Genomic DNA, 19,452 nt, shown 5'->3' on the forward strand with positions numbered 1-19,452 from the left:
GGTCGTGTGCAAACCCATGATGGGGTCTTGTGCAGACATATCATGGGATCGTGTACAGACCCATCACAGAGAGTCATGTGCCCAGTGGTTCTAGAAGGGGCTGTTGCTGTAGATCTCTCTGACCTCTTTCTGTCTCCCTCCCTTTCTCTCTCCCCCATTTCCCTCTCTGTCCTCTCACTGGCTCTGACCTGTTCTAGCCGGGTGGATGAGGTGGGAGCTGGGCTGTGCTGGTGGATGGGCAGGTGGGGCCTCTGGACGCCTCTGTGGGGGGTGGGCTGCGCCCGGCTCAGGGGTGTGGACACTCCTGGGAAGCGTCTTCTTCGCTCGTGTCATTTGTGGCTCTTGGCTCTCTGGTCTACTCCAGACTAAGGTTAAATTGATGGCTGGGCTCATAAGCCATGAGGATTTGAGCCTCAGTTTCCTCATTTGTCGGACGGGCATCCTGCTGTTGCGCTGGCCTGTTCCTGGGTTCTGGTGAGGCTGCCCACGGGCTTGTTTGTCTTCTCACCTGGAAGGACACGCTGGCCCCGGGCCCCGAGGAGAGCAGCTCCGCTCAGTGATAGGAGACATGTGGGAGCAGCAGCAGGGGATGGACATGCAGAGACAGGGATGGGTGGACCCGCCCTGTGAGCCTGGGGTGGCCGGGAAGTAGTCAGCGTGGGGGTGGTGAGCATGTGGGGGGCTGGAGAGCGGTGAGCGTGGGCATGGTCAGCATGAGGGCAAGCGAGCTGGGGGCAGTCAGCGTGGGGGCCGGTGAGTGGGGGGTGGCCTGGGGCTGGGAGAGTGGTTTTAGCAGATCATTTGTGCCCAGTGGCATCCCCAGCCCACTGCAGAGGTCAGCGGATGAAGGCACGAGAGCAGCTGGGCCTCTGCCCTAACGTGGGAGGGTGGCTGGAAGAGGACAGGAAAGGGAAGCCCATCTGGGGGGAGCGAGCCAGAGCCAGGTGCCCAGGGCAGGACGGCGGCCAGCATGATGGGCACGGGCCGGACAGGTCAGGGCCGCAGCCAGCAGTGTTTACCACACCTAGTGAGAAGGCCTCTGCACCCTCAGGGGTCTCGCCTTTGTCCCTCGGGCTCTATTTCTGCTACCCCTGCCTCATTTCACACCAATGTCATTTCGGGCTGGCCGGCCACTAGGTCCCCATGTCTGCCCTTCTACCGTCAGCCGCTTTTCTCTGTCTCCCCCACACTTTTGCTGAAGTGCCTTTTCTCAGCCGTGGCTCTGATGGGCATTTGGCTGTCCCCATGTATCTGGCAGCTTCCGTGCTGCACGGTGAATCAGGATGCCCTCACGTGGCTGTCACATGCACACTCTGTTCCCCCAGGGCCGGGTTTGTGCCCGGCGCCCTGGGCTGCTTCCCCTCTGCACGGGCACTCCCTCCCCTTTCCGCTCCAATGCTCTCTCATCTGGAGGTGCCCTGCCCCTCCTCCAGCCCACCGCAGGTGTCAGCTCTCCTGCAGCACAGTCTGCTCTTCCATTGGTCATGGCTCCTTCAGTGCTTAGTTAAAAAGAAAAGAAAGGGCAAATTCAACCTTGATGTTTCTCTGGTGACTTGTGTCTGCCTCTGTCTCGGAGGCTCCCTTTTAGGGAGGGATTGCATCTTCCTTCCTCTGGGGCTCCACGCCAGGCCCTGGGTGGAGCAGGGGCCCCAAGTGTTCGCCGAGTGGATTTCAGGTGGTCGCCTGGGCAGAGAGGAGGAGCTGAGCCCAGACGTCCCTGGCAGTGGTGGAGAGGCCAGGCAAGCAGACCAGCACCAGCGGGGGTGGCCAAAGCCTTTCCTCCCCTTCTCACTAAAAAGTTGAGAGTTTCCTTTCAACTGGTATTAGTGATGCTCACTCTAGCATGGAGGGAGCCACCAAAGATACATAAACACAGGCTCTTTTCTCATAAATGTGATATTCGGTGATGTGAAGTTTGTCAAAATGGTAGAAGGGTAGCTGGTGGTGAGTGTGGTGACCCTGATGTTAGTGTCTCAGGGCTGCCCGCGGCCCCAGACCACAGAAGTTCAGCATCTCACAGTGCTGGGGACGAAAGTCCGAAATCAGGTGCTGGTAGGGCCATGCTTCTCCCAAGGCCCTGGGCTGGGTCCCTCCTTTCCTGTCCATGGTTCCCAGTACTCCTGCTGCTCTCGGTGCTCCTGCAGCTCTCAGTGCTCCTGCAGCTCTCCATGCTCCAGATGCTCCTAGTGCTCCACATGTTTCCAGTGCTCTTGCTGCTCCTGCAGCTCTCCGTGCTCCACATGTTCCTAGTGCTCCTGCTTCTCCTGGTGTTTATGGGGCTTCAGGGGCTCCTGGGGCTCTGGGGCTCCTGGGGCTCTGGTGCTCCTGCAGCTCCTGGTGCTCCGTGTGCTCTAGGGGCTCTTGGTGCTTCTGGGGCACGTTATGCTTCCAGTGCTCCAGGTGCTTCTCGTGCTCTTGGGGCTCCTCTGCTCCTGGGGCTTGAAGTGCTCCTGGTGCTCTTGTTGGCTCCTGAAGCCCCAAGTACTCCTGCTGCTCCTGGGCTCCTGGTGCTCCTGGGCTCCTGGTGCTCTATGTGCTTCTAGTGCTCATGGTGCACCTCTGCTCTGGGGGCCAGAGCCACTCCTGGGGTCTCTGGGACTTGTGGCTGCTTTGCTGTGATCTCTGTCTGTCATCCCCTGGCCTTCGTATAAGTAAACCAGTCAGTGGATTCTAGGGCCCCTAATCTAGGATGATTTCAACTTAATTACATCTGCTTCCAAATAAGGCCACATTTCGAGGTTCTGGGTGGAGGTGGATTTGGCGACATGTTTACCTGGTGCACACACACGTGGGAATTCTGAGAGCTCCTTGGAGTGGGGCCTTTGTCTGGGCCTTGAGAGAGGGGCTGTGGGCTTGCTGTTTGGAAGGAGATTCGGGGGTGAGGGTGGCCCTTGTGGTCCATTCCAGAGGAGCAGCATGGGGCCCGCATCTTGTTTGAAGTGGTGGGTCTCTTGGTGGCTTTTCCATAACGAACTGTGAGTGTGTCTGTGCCCTGCTCTTCTGTCTCTGCTTTCTAGGCTCAGACCATGAATTACGTTGGGCAGCTCGCGGGCCAGGTGTTCGTCACGGTGAAGGAGCTGTACAAGGGGCTGAACCCCGCCACGCTGTCGGGGTGCATCGACATCATCGTGGTCCGCCAGCCCAACGGGAACCTTCAGTGCTCCCCCTTCCACGTCCGCTTTGGGAAGATGGGCGTGCTGCGTTCCCGAGAGAAAGTGGTAAGTGCAGTAACCGCACGTCTGTGGCCTCACGCGGCTGCTCTCACTACAGTCAGCTGGAGAGACTCGGAGTGCTCTGGTCCCCACGGCTGTGTGAGTTATTTCAAGGCTGAGTGGCATGGACCAACTGTGTGTCAGGAATGCTGACAGCACAGCAGGGAGAGTTGTGTTCTCTCTGCCATCTGGAGCTTCTGCTGGACAAGTTGTGGACTGGGCTGGGTCCCCTGGACTTGCACACATGCTTGTCTGCTTGGTCCTGGCTCTTGGAGGGACTGTGGTTCGACCTGGCCCAGACCACCCCCACAGGGTCCCTCGGCGGCCTGGGGCCTTCCCCGAACGTGGTGCCTGCTTACAAGGTGGGTGGAACACAAGAAGGGGCGTTCCTTTAATGTCCTGGCTGCAGAAGTCCTGTAGTTCCTGATGGGCTGGGGCCGTCCCCTGCTCCCCACCCCCAGGCTCAAAGGGAAGGAAATAGGCTCCATTTTTTCATGTGGTGTGGCAAGGTTCAGGAGGAGCATGTGGACCAGAAGTACTGAGTGTCCATTTTTGGAAAATATTACTGGCCACAGATTGAAAATTAGAAATGGTTAAAAGCAGATTGTACATTTTGCACCCTTACTTAGTAGGAATTTGGAATGGTGTATTACAATCATATCTTTGAGTTACGTTCAGGTGAGAGCTGTTGTCCCAGCAAAAGCAGACATGAGATCCTGGGCATTAATCCTAATAACTGGGCAAAGGTGTCTTCGATGGCGGTTTGATCCCTGCCATGAATCGGCTGTGCGAGCCGGGGCCAGCCACGCCCCTGGCCGGGGCCCCTTTCCAGGTCTGGGTTCTGTGGGTCCATCCATCACAGAGCGCCCAGAGCGCATCCACTGCAGCCCTGCGCGTGGGCAGGCTCACTGGGCCGGTCCGACTGGGACGTGTGCGGATGCATGTGGTTACAGGGCACGTACAGACACACGGCCACCCCCACAAGCTGCCGCTTGTGCTGAGACAGCTTATTGCGTTCTTAAAGACATGTTTTTCCTCCATGTTTTTCCAACCTATGTCCAGGTTGACATAGAAATCAATGGGGAATCTGTGGATTTGCACATGAAGCTGGGAGATAATGGAGAAGCATTTTTCGTGCAAGAGGCTGATAACGATCAGGTAAGGAACGCAGGCTCGACCCGGTGTCCGAGCTGTGTTTCGAGCGCTGTTCTTCTGGAGACGTGGTGGCAGCTTGGTGGAAAGCAGTGCCACCTCTTCCCGCGCTGGGGGCTTACCAGGGCAAGGCTGACTCAGATGCCCTGGCCTACCAGGCTGCCAGGAGACAGGGACTGAAATCAGACCTTTGGCCTGAGTTGTGGCCCGGAGCATACGACGTGTGCAATTGTGTCAAATCCCAAATGGCCAAACACTCTGATTTTATTTAGTGTGGGATCAAATAAAAATTTGATCAAAATCAAAATCAAAATTTTACACTTTTATTACTCTTTGATGCCCCAGAAAGCCAGTAGCAGGGTCCCGTGCCTCCTTCTTGGAGCCTTCCCTCTCTGGGAAGTTACTGAGTGATGAGGAGCAGCTCTGAATGGCCTTAAAACTAGTGGCTGTGGTTCCAGTGTCAAGGCATGGGCCCGAGACTGCCCAGAAGAGAGTGCTCGGGTCCACCTGGCCAAGGGGGCAGTGAGAAGATCCTGTGGTCCTCCTGTGTGCACGTTTCTCTCCCTCCTCAATCGAATCGGAAGGCTTTGATAATGAGGAATTGACACCTAAGTGTGCCTTAGCAGAAGCTGTTTCCCATCAAATGGACACTTGCATTTTAAAACTCTGTGTGTTCCTTGGGTCTAAGCAGATTTTAGGGTCTGAAAGCGAAGGAAGCATTTTTGGAGAGGATGCTGTGAGGTGGAAGACATCAGGGGGCTGTGAGTGTCAGTGGGTGGGTGGGTGGGCCATGGGGGCTGGAATACATCCTATCTTGCTCTAAGGCATCTCTTGGGTCTACATGTGGGGGGAGCAGTGGAGGTTTCTGTCCCTATAGGCACCTCTTGGGTCCGCACGTGGGGGAGAAGTGAGGGGCTCTGTCCCTACAGGCACGTCTGGGATTGTTCATGGGGGGAGTGGTGGCTGGGGGAGGTAGGGCACCTGTGTTCTCAGCATCAGTTGTGGCGAGGTGGGGTCTCTGTTTCTGCTCACCCTCCTGTTGCCCCTTGTTTTCAGGCTAAGCAAGGCTGAGAGCCCTTGTTTTCGACCCCTGACATGGCCTGTGTTTCTTCCTGTGCAGCTGGATGGGCCATTAACATGCTTTCTACCTTGAAGCTCAGTTTTTCAGATAGAGATTTTATATTTTTTGCATATTTGATACTTTTTTAAAACATTTTTTAATTGCATGATATAACATATACAAAGCAAAGAAAGAAAAAAGCTATACTTTTCAAAGCAAACGTCAATTACTTAGAGAACAGATCCCAGAGTTTGTCATGGGCCAACATTTCATCATCTCAGATTTTTCCTTCTAGTTGCTCCAAAACATTAGAGGCTAAAAGAAGTATCAGTAGAGTGATTCAGCAGCCATACTTGTTTTTTAAATCCCATTTTCTCTGTTCTACTGCTTCCTCCTTTCTATAAAGATGTATGGGGAATGCCGGGTCTGACTTTTTCATGTTGAGAAGGGGTGTCCACACTGAAGGATTGGAGGATGCAATTAATTAATAATCCTGGAGAGGTTGGTCCCTCTGGGTTTCAGGATATATCTGACCTAGGAATCCTCTGGAAATTATGAGTTCCAGGAAGGCAAACTTAGTGCATGAAACCTTTACAGATTCTCAGTTTGAGCCTAGGTATCCTTAAGAGTCAACAGGAGTGATGTTGATTGGAGTTTAGCAAAGTCTGGCAACTGAAGCTTGTATAGGAGCTGCCTCTTGAACAGCCTCTTGACTCCATTTGATCTCTCTTGGCCACAGATGCCTTATTTTATTACACTTCTTTTCCCCCTTTTGGTCCTGAAGGCATCGTCAATCCCACCATGCCAGGGCCAGACTCATTCCAGGGAGTCACGCCCCATGTATTCAGGGAGATTTTCACCCCTGAATGGCTTGTGCCATGTAGTGGGGAGAACAATGATTCTCCTTGCAGAGTTGGACTGAGAGAAAGAGAAGCCACATTTGAGTAACAAAGAGGCTTCTAGGAAGCAACTCTTAGGCCTTGCGATGGGTAATCTTAACTTCTCCCCTGTAGAAATAAGTTTCAGAAGGGCCTGTTTTCTTGGGAGTCCCAGTGGTTGAGACAATACCCGAGGTTTCCCAGATGGGAGAGTTTAATAGTTCCACCTCCAAGAGGTGGTTTCCCCTTCACATCCTCAAGGGGCTCTTATCTATACTTTTTAATTATCAGCCTACCATAGTCTGGGATGTCTCCTGGCTCTACACGAAGCTGTAGAAAATTGCAAAGCTTCATTCCCATTCCCGGAGTCCAAGCTGTCTAAATGAGTTTATCCAGGGAGGCTGACTCAGGCTACGTGTTACAGAAAATTTAGGTTACCTCTGTGCCTTTGACCTCATGTAGCAGTTGAAGGTCTACAGTACATACACTATCATTTTTTTTTTTTTCATGGGCAGGCACCGGGAAACGAACCCGGATCCTCTGGCATGGCAGGCAAGCGTTCTTGCTGCTGAGCCACGTGGCCCGCCCTACACTATCATTTTTTATCCTTCATTCTAATTTACCTTAGATCCAGCCAGACTGGCTTTGTTTTAATCTCTAATTGAGGCCTGATTGCTTTCTTGGTTACTCCAACTGTTATTTTATATATAGCTGTGCTGATTTTCAGGTCTGCCATATTTGACACTTTTTTATATCAATTTAAATGAACAGCAGTGTATTTCTGTTTATCGCTTTTTAATGCATTTAAAAATTTTTTTTAAATACCAAAAAACATAACAAATGCAAACATTCCTATTTTGATCATTCCATTCTACAGTAATTCACAATATCATCACATAGTTTCATATTCATCATCATGATCATTTCTTGGAACATTTGCATCTATGCAAAAAAAGAAATAAAACGAAAACAGAAAAAAAATTCATACATACCATACCCCTTACCCTCCCTTTCATTGATCACTAGCATTTCAAACTAAATTTATTTTAACATTTGTTCCCCCATTATTTATTTTTATTCCATATGTTCTACTCATCTGTTGACAAGGTAGATAAAAGGAGCATCAGATACAAGGTTTTCACAATCACAGTCACATTGTGAAAGCTATATCATTATTCAGTCACCATCAAGATTTAATGCATTTTTACTTCTTGTTACGAAATTCCCTAATCAATGCATCATGCATTAATAAAATGATGGCTATAATTAAAAAAAAAATCCCAGGATATCCTTATCAAACAGCTATTAACATTTTTCTTTTGTTGTTGAGAAGACAGTCAGCATCTAGTTACAAACTCTGTGTGCCTGACAGCCACAGAGCCGCTGCCTAAGCGGCCCTCGTGAGACCTGTCAGGTTGTTTTAAACGTTATTATTACCTTAACTCCGTGCCTATTAAAAACACCACGGTCGGGACAGAAATCCTAAAATGAGCTGAGACTCAGCATCAAGGGATTGAGAAAAACCCTAGAATGAGCTGAGACTTAGCATAAAGGGATTGAGAAAACCTTCTTGACCAAAAGGGGGAAGAGTGAAATGAGACAAAGGGTCAATGGCTGAGAGATTCCAAACAGGGTGGAAAGGTTATCCTGGAGGTTATTCTTACGCATTAAGTAGATATCACCTTGTTATTCAAGCTGTAATGGAGAGGCTGGAGGGAACTGCCTGAAAATGTAGAGCTGTGTTCCAGTAGCCATGTTTCTTGAAGATGATTGAATAATGATATAGCTTTCACAATGTGACTGTGTGATTGTGAAAACCTTGTGTCTGATGCTCCTTTTATCTACCTTGTCAACAGATGAGTAGAACATATGGAATACAAATAAATAATAGGGGGAACAAATGCTAAAATAAATTTAGTTTGAAATGCTAGTGATCAATGAAAGCGAGGGGTAAGGGGTATGATACGTATAATCTTTTTTTTTCTTTCCTGTGTTCGTTTTATTTCTTTTTCTATTGTCTTTTTATTTCTTTTTCTAAATTAATGCAAATGTTCTAAGAAATGATGAATATGCAATTAAGTGACGATATTGTGAATTACTGATTATATATGTTGATGTTTATTTGATTTGTTAATTTTTTTAATTAATAAATTTAAAAAAATTAAAAAAAAAACAAACACCAAGGTCCTCACTCCTCGTGTCTCCCCCACACACCGGCCCACACTGAAGTCAGTTGCTACAGGTCATCTCAAACCCCGTTTGGACTGCTCTGCTACGTAAGTGGGGGTCGCTGATACGGGAGTTTGCAGAGCTGGGCCCCCGTCCACTTGGCCCGGACTCTCCCCGTGCAGGAGCTGGGCCCCTTCGGGCCCTGCCCACGGAACCCAAGGCCCGAGAGTCCGTTCCGAAACTGCGTTCTGTCCCCAGGAGGTGATCCCCACGCACCTGGCCACCTCCCCGATCCTGTCGGAGGGGGCGTCGCGCATGGAGTGCCCGCTGCGGAGGAGCTCGGCCGGCCGCCTCTGCACGCTGGGCCCCGGCGCCGCCGCCCCGCCTCCCGCCCCGCTGGAGAGCGCCTCGAGCGGCTCCCTCGGGAAGAAGCGGCGCAAGCGGAGGCGGAAGTCCCAGCTGGACAGCTTGAAGAGGGAAGAGAGCGCCAACTCGTCCGAGGATGAGGACATGTTCCCCATCGAGCTGAGCTCTGACGAGGACAGGGAGCCGCTGGGCAGCAGGTGCGTCCGCCGCAGCAGGCGTGCAGGTCCCGGTGGGGCCGCCCGTCGCCCTCGGACGCAGGTCTCTCCCCAGGGGTGCCTGTTCTGTTGAAAGGGCTTCACACTGCATTGCAGAATCGCGTGGACCCAGTGTTAGAGCCACACAGAGATTGGCTGGAGCTTGTATCCTGAAGGCAGTTGAGAATGCCCAGCCCACTTTGGAAATAGAATTAACAAACAGGAACCAAACAAATTTAATAGTTTGTGGCCATATCCCATTTTTCAGGGCCTATTTGTTCTTATTTGTGCACAAATGATGTTGCATGGCAGTTGGGCTGATGTATAGACAGGGGCTGGAATGCGGGTGGTCCGGGGAGGACTTGTGGATTATAAAGGCAAAGTGACCCATTTTTGCTACAAGCAAAATTTTCCCCCTGTTTAGTTTTGATTAAGTCCATGGTTTAATGCACATTTTATTCTGTTATTCTTTGCTTTTAACAGCTTAGTGGAATTTTGCTTCTATGTATTGCTATTTTGGTGAAAATGGCAGTTTTAAAAGATAAAACTCACTTATAAAGTATATTTGATATTTCACATTTTTGTGTAATTCGGTGTAGTTTTGTTAATTATGCTTATATCTTGTTAAAATACAGATGGAATAAGGAGCAGCAAGAATACCCCCTGCTTTATTTTTCAGAGTAGATTGGGGCTTTTGTTTAAAAGTAAGGGGAAATTGGCAGTGTTGCCTTTCCTAACAAATCCGCGTGGGCTAAGGACCCAGATGGAGAGGCTTATCAGAATTGCCTTCCTATGTGTAGCTTTTAATTCCAGAGCTTGATTGCTATTTCAGGTAATGCCACAATACAGACAGAGCCTCTGGGTGCCTGGAGGAGTGAATGGTTCTGTGAGGCGTATGCGTGAGCAAGGAGGGTGTCTTGATGTTGGGATACATTTGATTGGGCCACTCCGGGAGGGTCTCAGAGCCCCCCTGCCCCCTGCCCACAGGCGGGGCCTCTGGTGCATGCAGTGGGGACTTGCCCAGTATCCTCCCTCTGTGTGAGCAACAAGCGGCACAGTCCTGTACTGGGTAAACCCAAACTAAACGAAGTCATTTAAACTTGTAGTTCAGCCAGAACAGAAACTTGCGCACATCCATTGACGCCGCATCCCACTTTCCCTCCCTACGAGCTGCCTGGAATGTGGGGTGGCTTAGAGGGATGGTGTTTCCTGTGAAACACTCAGGTAATAAAGGAAAGGTTGAGAATTAGGTTTGTGATGACTGTGTCTCCCGGATGTCCTTTGACGTTACGTCTTGTCCCCAGAGCTCTTCCCAGTGCTGTGCCTGCACCCCGAGACGACTCCCCCCATGAGCATCTCTCCATCCCGAAGCCCAAGTCGGCGTCCTACCCTGTGTCAGACGGATGCTGGCCACCCCACTCCAGGTCAGTCCCTGCCCTGCTGAGCAAACAGTAAAATGCAGATAGCAAATGAAATCCATGAAGGCTAGAAAAAGTAAGCTAGAATGGGGGTGCAGACCAGGATTAAGACAACATGTGCAGACTGTGAATGTCTACACGGTATCTTCATCGACGTGCAGCTGGTGCACTGCTCTCTGGAGGGGCTGGTAAGAGGAAAGAAAAGACGTCTTCAGTTATGTAATGCTCGCTCTTAACAGAAGAAAACCGTAGCAAAGCCTTTTCCGCATAATTAGCCGAAAATAAAACGAAAAAGCAGAAACTTTGCTTCAGGGGCCTCTGTGTCCATCCTGGGCTATAGAATGATGTTCTGCTGAGTTCAGGAGCATTTATTTCTCTGCAGTGATCTCACAGGCCACCTTCGTGTAAGCCTGGAGCTGCCCAGCGTGCAGAGTGCTGTGCTCAAGCCTCCAGAGCCTTCAAGCACTGAAACCCAGAAGAGCCTCTAAGCCCTTCTCTGCAGCTTTCTTTACTTTCAAATGGCCAAAAGGATGGGGAGTGGGGGGAAACAGAAGGTCATCCATTCTCCACAGGACAGATCCTGCCCCCAGGGGGGTGAAAATTAGTTCTTGGGGAGCATAAAAATCCTAATTATTACAATGGTTTGTGATCCTCGAAAGAGTCAGGGCACATAAGCCTAGATACATAGATTTATAATTTCGTGGTGGGGGGGAGAAAATAGTTTTAGAAGAGCTTGGCGGGTGGGGTCGATAACAAACAGAGTCCAAGAGACGTGGCCTAAGTGGCAGCAGCATCCCAGGGTGTTCGCACACCCAGGGCCCCAGACTTCTCTGAGTAAGGTGGAGGTACAGGAGCCCCCCCAAAGCTGAGATGGGTACCACGACAAACTCACTCTTTACTGAGCCGGCCCCACCGCCAGAGCCTGCCTGTTCCAGTGGGGTCAGGGCGTCAGAGCCCTGTGTGGGGTCAGAGGGCGGAAGGAACTCGGTGTCCCCAACCTGTTTCCCAGCCATGGCTGTGACGGTGGCTGTCAGTGAGCCTAGGGCGGCTCGTCGAGGTCTGCCTGCTATAGACCAGCCTGCCCAGTAGCAATGCAATACTGTCTTTATTTTAACTTTAAATCTTTTAAAAGACATATTTCAAATGCAAAAAGAAACAGATGAAATGAATTTTAGTGATGGATTGTGACTCAGCATATTGAAAATGTTATCATTTCAACAAGTAATCAATTAAAATGAGTTATGATTTTATATTTCATGTTCTTGTTTTCATACTGAATCTTTGAAATCCGTCTCCTGAGCTTTGGTCCAGCCCCATTTCATGTGCTCGGTCAGTAGCCACACGTGGCTAGAAGTTCACACATTCTGTCCCCAGGTCTATGGCGATAAGCCCTATGGAGGAAGAAACACTACTTTGGGGAAAAAGTTATGTGGGATGTTTAGAAACTATTAATAAGTTGAAAAACCTGTTCAAAAGTAATACAAATTTTAAGGATTTAAAACAAATGATTTAAACACAGTCCTGAAGATGTTTTTCTGTCTTTGATGTTTTGCTTTGTGGATCCGAGAAGACTGTATCAAATGGAATTACAAACTAGAATAAACAGATACATTTCCATACTTACAATTACGTATTTTCTTTAAAGGGACACTTGCAGTTTGATGAAGTACGGAACTGTGACCAGAGAAAACCATTCTCCTAGGTGTATATGGGTGAAATAGAAAGCGAAATAGGTCTTTTGGCAACTTCCTGTTCTTGTGGTTCTGAAAAGTCAGGTTGATTTCTTAATGATTTCAGTATAGAGTCTTGTGCTGTTTGTCCAATGCCTGAATATTTTCATTTCCTTATAAATGTTATTGTTGAAAGTTGTCAAATCATTACTGTGAAATTTCATTTAATTGACCTCTGGTTTTCCTTTTTCTTTAATGCGTATCCCGTGGCATCCAGTGACCTCATAGACTGCAAAAGGACCCCGCCCCGTCTCGCTGCGGGGGCCGAGGGGGGCCTTTCCAGCTCATGCCCTCCGCAGTCTTTCCACTTCCATGCCTCGGAAAGGTACAGAAACATTCCGCATTTTTTTTTTATTTTTTTTATTTTTTTTATTTTATTATTTTTTTTTATTAATTAAAAAAAGAATTAACAAAACAATTAGAAATCATTCCAATCTACATGTACAATCAGTAATTCTTAATAACATCACATAGTTGCACATTCATCATTTCTTAGTACATTTGCATCGATTTAGAAAAAGAAATAAAAAGACAACAGAATAAGAATTAAAACAATAATAGAAAGAAAAAAAAACAAAAAAAACAAAAACAAAAAACCTATACCTCACATGCAGCTTCATTCAGTGTTTTAACATAATTGCATTACAATTGGGTAGTATTGTGCTGTCCATTTCTGAGTTTTTATATCCAGTCCCGTTGTACAGTCTGTATCCCTTCATCTCCAATTATCCCTTCTCTTTTTTTTTTTTTTTAATTAATGGAAAAAAAGAAATTAACCCAACATTTAGAGATCATACCATTCTACACATGCAATCATTAATTCTTAACATCATCACATAGATGCATGATCATCATTTCTTAGTACATTTGCATTGGTTTAGAAGAACTAGCAACATAACCGAAAAAGATATAGAATGTTAATATAGAGAAAAAAATAAAAGTAATAATAGTAAAATCAAAACAAAACAAAGCAAAACAAAACAAAAACCTATAGCTCAGATGCAGCTTCATTCAGTGTTTTAACATGATTACTTTACAATTAGGTATTATTGTGCTGTCCATTTTTGAGTTTTTGTATCTAGTCCTGTTGCACAGTCTGTATCCCTTCAGCTTCAATTACCCATTGTCTTACCCTGTTTCTAACTCCTGCTGAACTCTGTTACCAATGACATATTTCAAGTTTATTCTCGAATGTCCGTTCACATCAGTGGGACCATACAGTATTTGTCCTTTAGTTTTTGGCTGGATTCACTCAGCATAATATTCTCTAGGTCCATCCATGTTATTACATGGTTCATAAGTTTATCTTGTCTTAAAGCTGCATAATATTCCATCGTATGTATATACCACAGTTTGTTTAGCCACTCTTCTGTTGATGGAGATTTTGGCTGTTTCCATCTCTTTGCAATTGTAAATAACGCTGCTATAAACATTGGTGTGCAAATGTCCGTTTGTGTCTTTGCCCTTAAGTCCTTTGAGTAGATACCTAGCAATGGTATTGCTGGGTCGTATGGCAATTCTATATTCAGCTTTTTGAGGAACCGCCAAACTGCCTTCCACAGTGGTTGCACCCTTTGACATTCCCACCAACGGTGGATAAGTGTGCCTCTTTCTCCGCATCCTCTCCAGCACTTGTCATTTTCTGTTTTGTTGATAATGGCCATTCTGGTGGGTGTGAGATGATATCTCATTGTGGTTTTGATTTGCATTTCTCTAATGGCCAGGGACATTGAGCATCTCTTCATGTGCCTCTTGGCCATCCGTATTTCCTCTTCTGAGAGGTGTCTGTTCAAGTCTTTTTCCCATTTTGTAATTGGGTTGGCTGTCTTTTTGTTGTTGAGATGAACAATCTCTTTATAAATTCTGGATACTAGACCTTTATCTGATATATCATTTCCAAATATTGTCTCCCATTGTGAAGGCTGTCTTTCTACTTTCTTGATGAAGTTCTTTGATGCACAAAAGTGTTTAATTTTGAGGAGTTCCCATTTATTTATTTCCTTCTTCAGTGCTCTTGCTTTAGGTTTAAGGTCCATAAAACCGCCTCCAGTTGTAAGATCCATAAGATATCTCCCAACATTTTCCTCTAACTGTTTTATGGTCTTAGACCTAATGTTTAGATCTTTGATCCATTTTGAGTTAACTTTTGTATAGGGTGTGAGAGATGGGTCTTCTTTCATTCTTTTGCATATGGATATCCAGTTCTCTAGGCACCATTTATTGAAGAGACTGCTCTGTCCCAGGTGAGTTGGCTTGACTGCCTTATCAAAGATCAAATGTCCATAGATGAGAGGGTCTATATCTGAGCACTCTATTCGATTCCATTGGTCGATATATCTATCTTTATGCCAATACCATGCTGTTTTGACCACTGTGGCTTCATAATATGCCTTAAAGTCAGGCAGCGCGAGACCTCCAGCTTCGTTTTTTTTCCTCAAGATGTTTTTAGCAATTCGGGGCACCCTGCCCTTCCAGATAAATTTGCTTATTGGTTTTTCTATTTCTGAAAAATAAGTTGTTGGGATTTTGATTGGTATTGCATTGAATCTGTAAATCAATTTAGGTAGGATTGACATCTTAACTATATTTAGTCTTCCAATCCATGAACACGGTATGCCCTTCCATCTATTTAGGTCTTCTGTGATTTCTTTTAGCAGTTTTTTGTAGTTTTCTTTATATAGGTTTTTTGTCTCTTTAGTTAAATTTATTCCTAGGTATTTTATTCTTTTAGTTGCAATTGTAAATGGGATTCGTTTCTTGATTTCCCCCTCAGCTTGTTCATTACTAGTGTATAGAAATGCTACAGATTTTTGAATGTTGATCTTGTAACCTGCTACTTTGCTGTACTCATTTATTAGCTCTAGTAGTTTTGTTGTGGATTTTTCCGGGTTTTCGACGTATAGTATCATATCGTCTGCAAACAGTGATAGTTTTACTTCTTCCTTTCCAATTTTGATGCCTTGTATTTCTTTTTCTTGTCTAATTGCTCTGGCTAGAACCTCCAACACAATGGTGAATAATAGTGGTGATAGTGGACATCCTTGTCTTGTTCCTGATCTTAGGGGGAAAGTTTTCAATTTTTCCCCATTGAGGATGATATTAGCTGTGGGTTTTTCATATATTCCCTCTATCATTTTAAGGAAGTTCCCTTGTATTCCTATCTTTTGAAGTGTTTTCAACAGGAAAGGATGTTGAATCTTGTCGAATGCCTTCGCTGCATCAATTGAGATGATCATGTGATTTTTCTGCTTTGATTTGTTGATATGGTGTATTACATTAATTGATTTTCTTATGTTGAACCATCCTTGCATACCTGGGATGAATCCTACTTGGTCATGATGTATAATTCTTTTAATGTGTTGTTGGATACGATTTGCTAGAATATTATTGAGGATTTTTGCATCTGTATTCATTAGAGAGATTGGTCTGTAGTTTTCTTTTTTTGTAATATCTTTGCCTGGTTTTGGTATGAGGGTGATGTTGGCTTCATAGAATGAATTAGGTAGTTTTCCCTCCACTTCGATTTTTTTGAAGAGTTTGAAGAGAATTGGTACTAATTCTTTCTGGAACGTGTGGTAGAATTCACATATGAAGCCATCTGGTCCTGGACTTTTCTTTTTAGGAAGCTTTTGAATGACTAATTCAATTTCTTTACTTGTGATTGGTTTGTTGAGGTCATCTATGTCTTCTTGAGTCAAAGTTGGTTGTTCATGTCTTTCCAGGAACCCGTCCATTTCCTCTAAATTGTTGTATTTATTAGCGTAAAGTTGTTCATAGTATCCTGTTATTACCTCCTTTATTTCTGTGAGGTCAGTAGTTATGTCTCCTCTTGCATTTCTGATCTTATTTATTTGCATCCTCTCTCTTCTTCTTTTTGTCAATCTTGCTAAGGGCCCATCAATCTTATTGATTTTCTCATAGAACCAACTTCTGGCCTTATTGATTTTCTCTATTGTTTTCATGTTTTCAATTTCATTTATTTCTGCTCTAATCTTTGTTATTTCTTTCCTTTTGCTTGCTTTGGGGTTAGCTTGCTGTTCTTTCTCCAGTTCTTCCAAATGGATAGTTAATTCCTGAATTTTTGCCTTTTCTTCTTTTCTGATATAGGCATTTAGAGCAATAAATTTCCCTCTTAGCACTGCCTTTGCTGCGTCCCATAAGTTTTGATATGTTGTGTTTTCATTTTCATTCGCCTCGAGGTATTTGCTAATTTCTCTTGCAATTTCTTCTTTGACCCAGTCGTTGTTTAGGAGTGTGTTGTTGAGCCTCCACGTATTTGTGAATTTTCTGGCACTCTGCCTATTATTGATTTCCAACGTCATTCCTTTATGGTCCGAGAAAGTGTTGTGTAAGATTTCAATCTTTTTAAATTTGTTAAGACTTGCTTTGTGACCCAGCATATGGTCTATCTTTGAGAATGATCCATGAGCACTTGAGAAAAAGGTGTATCCTGCTGTTGTGGGATGTAATGTCCTATAAATGTCTATTAAGTCTAGTTCATTTATAGTAATATTCAGATTCTCTATTTCTTTGTTGATCCTCTGTCTAGATGTTCTGTCCCTTGATGAGAGTGGTGAGTTGAAGTCTCCAACTATTATGGTATATGAGTCTATTTCCCTTTTCAGTGTTTGCAGTATATTCCTCACGTATTTTGGGGCATTCTGATTCGGTGCGTAAATATTTATGATTGTTATGTCTTCTTGTTTAATTGTTCCTTTTATTAGTATATAGTGTCCTTCTTTGTCTCTTTTAACTGTTTTACATTTGAAGTCTAATTTGTTGGATATTAGTATAGCCACTCCTGCTCTTTTCTGGTTGTTATTTGCATGAAATATCTTTTCCCAACCTTTCACTTTCAACCTATGTTTATCTTTGGGTCTAAGATGTGTTTCCTGTAGACAGCATATAGAAGGATCCTGTTTTTTAATCCATTCTGCCAATCTATGTCTTTTGATTGGGGAATTCAGTCCATACATTCCGCATTTTTAATGAATTCGGTAATGAGAATTTTAACACTAATCAAATCACTGAAAGCAAATACCCGCAGGCTATATGGTTGTGTTGCAATCAAAATTTGTATTACACTTTCCTTTCATTTTAAGCATTTGTAGATGATTAGTTTTCTTTTTTTTAAGCACTAAATTTGATCCTTTGAAAATTATGGTTAAACCTATAATACTGCCTAATTCTGTGGAATGCTCTGAAATGAAAGAATGATAGATTGGGAATGTGATCCTTTGTTTTATCCTGAGGGTTGTTCAATAAATAAGTTTACAAAATATTTTTAGGAACCACTTTAGTATAAAGCCATAGTTATTATAAATTTTTAAGTAGCTTTAAAAGACTTTCTAAATGAAAGAATCAGACGTTTTCGACAGCATTTCTATAACAGAATTTTGGATCTTTAGTTGGTATTTTCATTTGATGAGTTGCCTTGGATTTCTGCCTTCATCCCTCAGTTTTGCGCACGCTTTTTGAAGTTCCTATATTGTGGACTTGTGGACTTTATAAATTTTGGCAAATGAAGCTATAATTAATTTGTACAGAGAAAACTTTTTTTTTTTTTTTTGGCTAAAGAACCAAATCTCAGGCTTCATTTGGAGGTTAAGCGTGTAGAAAAAAGTCCATTTTAAACTGAGGCCAACTCAGTTTTAAGCAGTTCTAACTAATTTGCCTGATTGGGATTGGCCAAAAGTAATGAAAACGATCATAAGCCTGAATACATTATTTGTGAACATCAGTCAGTGTTGTAGGCTTGCTTTTTTGAACCACCCTTTGAATTGAAAGTCTGTTGTTGGGTAAGGGGACGTTTTGGAATCACCTTTTGGTACGTCACTCAGCAGAGGGCTCTCTTTGGCTGGCCTGAACTCCTTCTCTGCCAGTGGCGGTTAAGGCATGTGTGCATTTGTGCACTGAGTCCTTCTGAAAGGCAGCACCTGTTTAGCGGCATCTTCAGTGCGACAGGCGAGACTGCAGCTTAGGGCTGTGATGTAGCACTGAGCTCCTGACGCATCTGCCCCTGACAAACTTGAGTGCCCCCGTGGAAACCGCACGGCTATTTGAGAAAAGTTGGGAAACACCAATTTTCATTCTTCCATCGCAGGGGTCCGCCAATCTACTCACCCTGGTTTTGTAAATAAACTTTTGTTTGGAACACAGCCGATTCACTTCCATGTTATTTATGGCTGCTTTTGGAAATGGTGGCAGAACTGAGCATTTTGGTGGTGACCATTTGATCCACAAAGCCTAAAATATTTGCTCTCTCACCCTTTACAGAAAAAGTTTGCTGAGCCCTACTCTAGAGCAAGTTAAGATCAGTCTAAAGGGTTTACTTAATTTAACAGCAGTGGGTATTGTTCTGTAGAACTTATAACAACGTGTTTGTGCGATTTTAAACAAGTGACCTGAGGCTTGTCTCCTCATCTCGGAAGAGAGGAAGCAAGTTGCAGTGGACTCCTGGGATGGCTCCATGACAGGTGTAGATACAGAAACCCTTCGTGTTAGGTGGTGACACTCCCTTTCCATATCTCTCTGACTTTAAGAGAGATAAAATCATTAAGTCACAATTATGGGGACGCTTCAGGGCCAGAAGAGCTCTGACCCTTTGGAGAGAAGTGCAGCTACTGAGAGGAAGGAAGGGCGCTTGCAAGGTGCTGGGACTCTGCGACAGTCAGAGTACGGGGAGGTCGGGGCTTCTTCCCCTGGGCCCACTCCACATGGCTGGGCAGACGAGCGTCCCATGGAATGAGCTCCCCATGGCATTCTCAGCCTGTGCGAGCAGTGCCCATGGGAGACGGTGGTGGGCAGTGAGCCCCGGGAAGGCCAGCCTGTATGGCCCACGTGGCTTGATGAAGAAATTCAGGATTGGTTTACTACGAATGTGGTAGCGCTCCTTGTGCTGGCCGGAAACCTGGATTTAGGCCCGTTGGAGATTTAATCTAAGTCAGACACAGAAATGAGACCATGAGTGTCAGTGACCTGTACGCTAAGAGATGATGGGAAGTCTTTGAGAGAGTTGCAAAGGGGAAATTATGGCAGCTTTGCGATTTGCTCTGTATGAAAACTCTTCCATCCTGGTCACGCTAGAGGCAGGATAGTCGAGAAATGGTGAAGTGGGTGTTTGTTCTTTGCTGTATGTATTTTAGGAAGCAGTGCAAATCTCATGCATCAGCTGATTACTTTTGGCCAGTAAGTTTGCCTGAAAAGAGGAAGTCTGTTCAGATCTTAAGAAAGAAAGGATAGAAAATATAAAGGTGAGAGCCCAAGTTACACC

At 45.4% G+C, this 19,452-nt stretch overlaps 1 protein-coding gene across 5 annotated transcripts in view; it reads left to right on the forward strand.

Moving 5' to 3' along the window:
* LPIN1 (lipin 1) overlaps positions 1–19,452 on the forward strand; it is a 127,349-nt gene that overhangs the window by 47,097 nt on the left and 60,800 nt on the right. For all 5 annotated transcript variants that reach the window (XM_077153226.1, XM_077153227.1, XM_077153228.1 and 2 more), the window contains 5 exons: positions 3,018–3,218; positions 4,275–4,370; positions 8,730–9,034; positions 10,336–10,455; positions 12,397–12,504. In XM_077153226.1, the coding sequence (XP_077009341.1) occupies positions 3,027–3,218; positions 4,275–4,370; positions 8,730–9,034; positions 10,336–10,455; positions 12,397–12,504 (821 nt within the window). In that variant the 5' untranslated portion in view covers positions 3,018–3,026. The remainder of the gene's footprint in view (positions 1–3,017; positions 3,219–4,274; positions 4,371–8,729; positions 9,035–10,335; positions 10,456–12,396; positions 12,505–19,452) is intronic.

Source organism: Tamandua tetradactyla, chromosome 3, assembly GCF_023851605.1.
Source record: "Tamandua tetradactyla isolate mTamTet1 chromosome 3, mTamTet1.pri, whole genome shotgun sequence".
Taxonomy (NCBI): domain Eukaryota; kingdom Metazoa; phylum Chordata; class Mammalia; order Pilosa; family Myrmecophagidae; genus Tamandua; species Tamandua tetradactyla.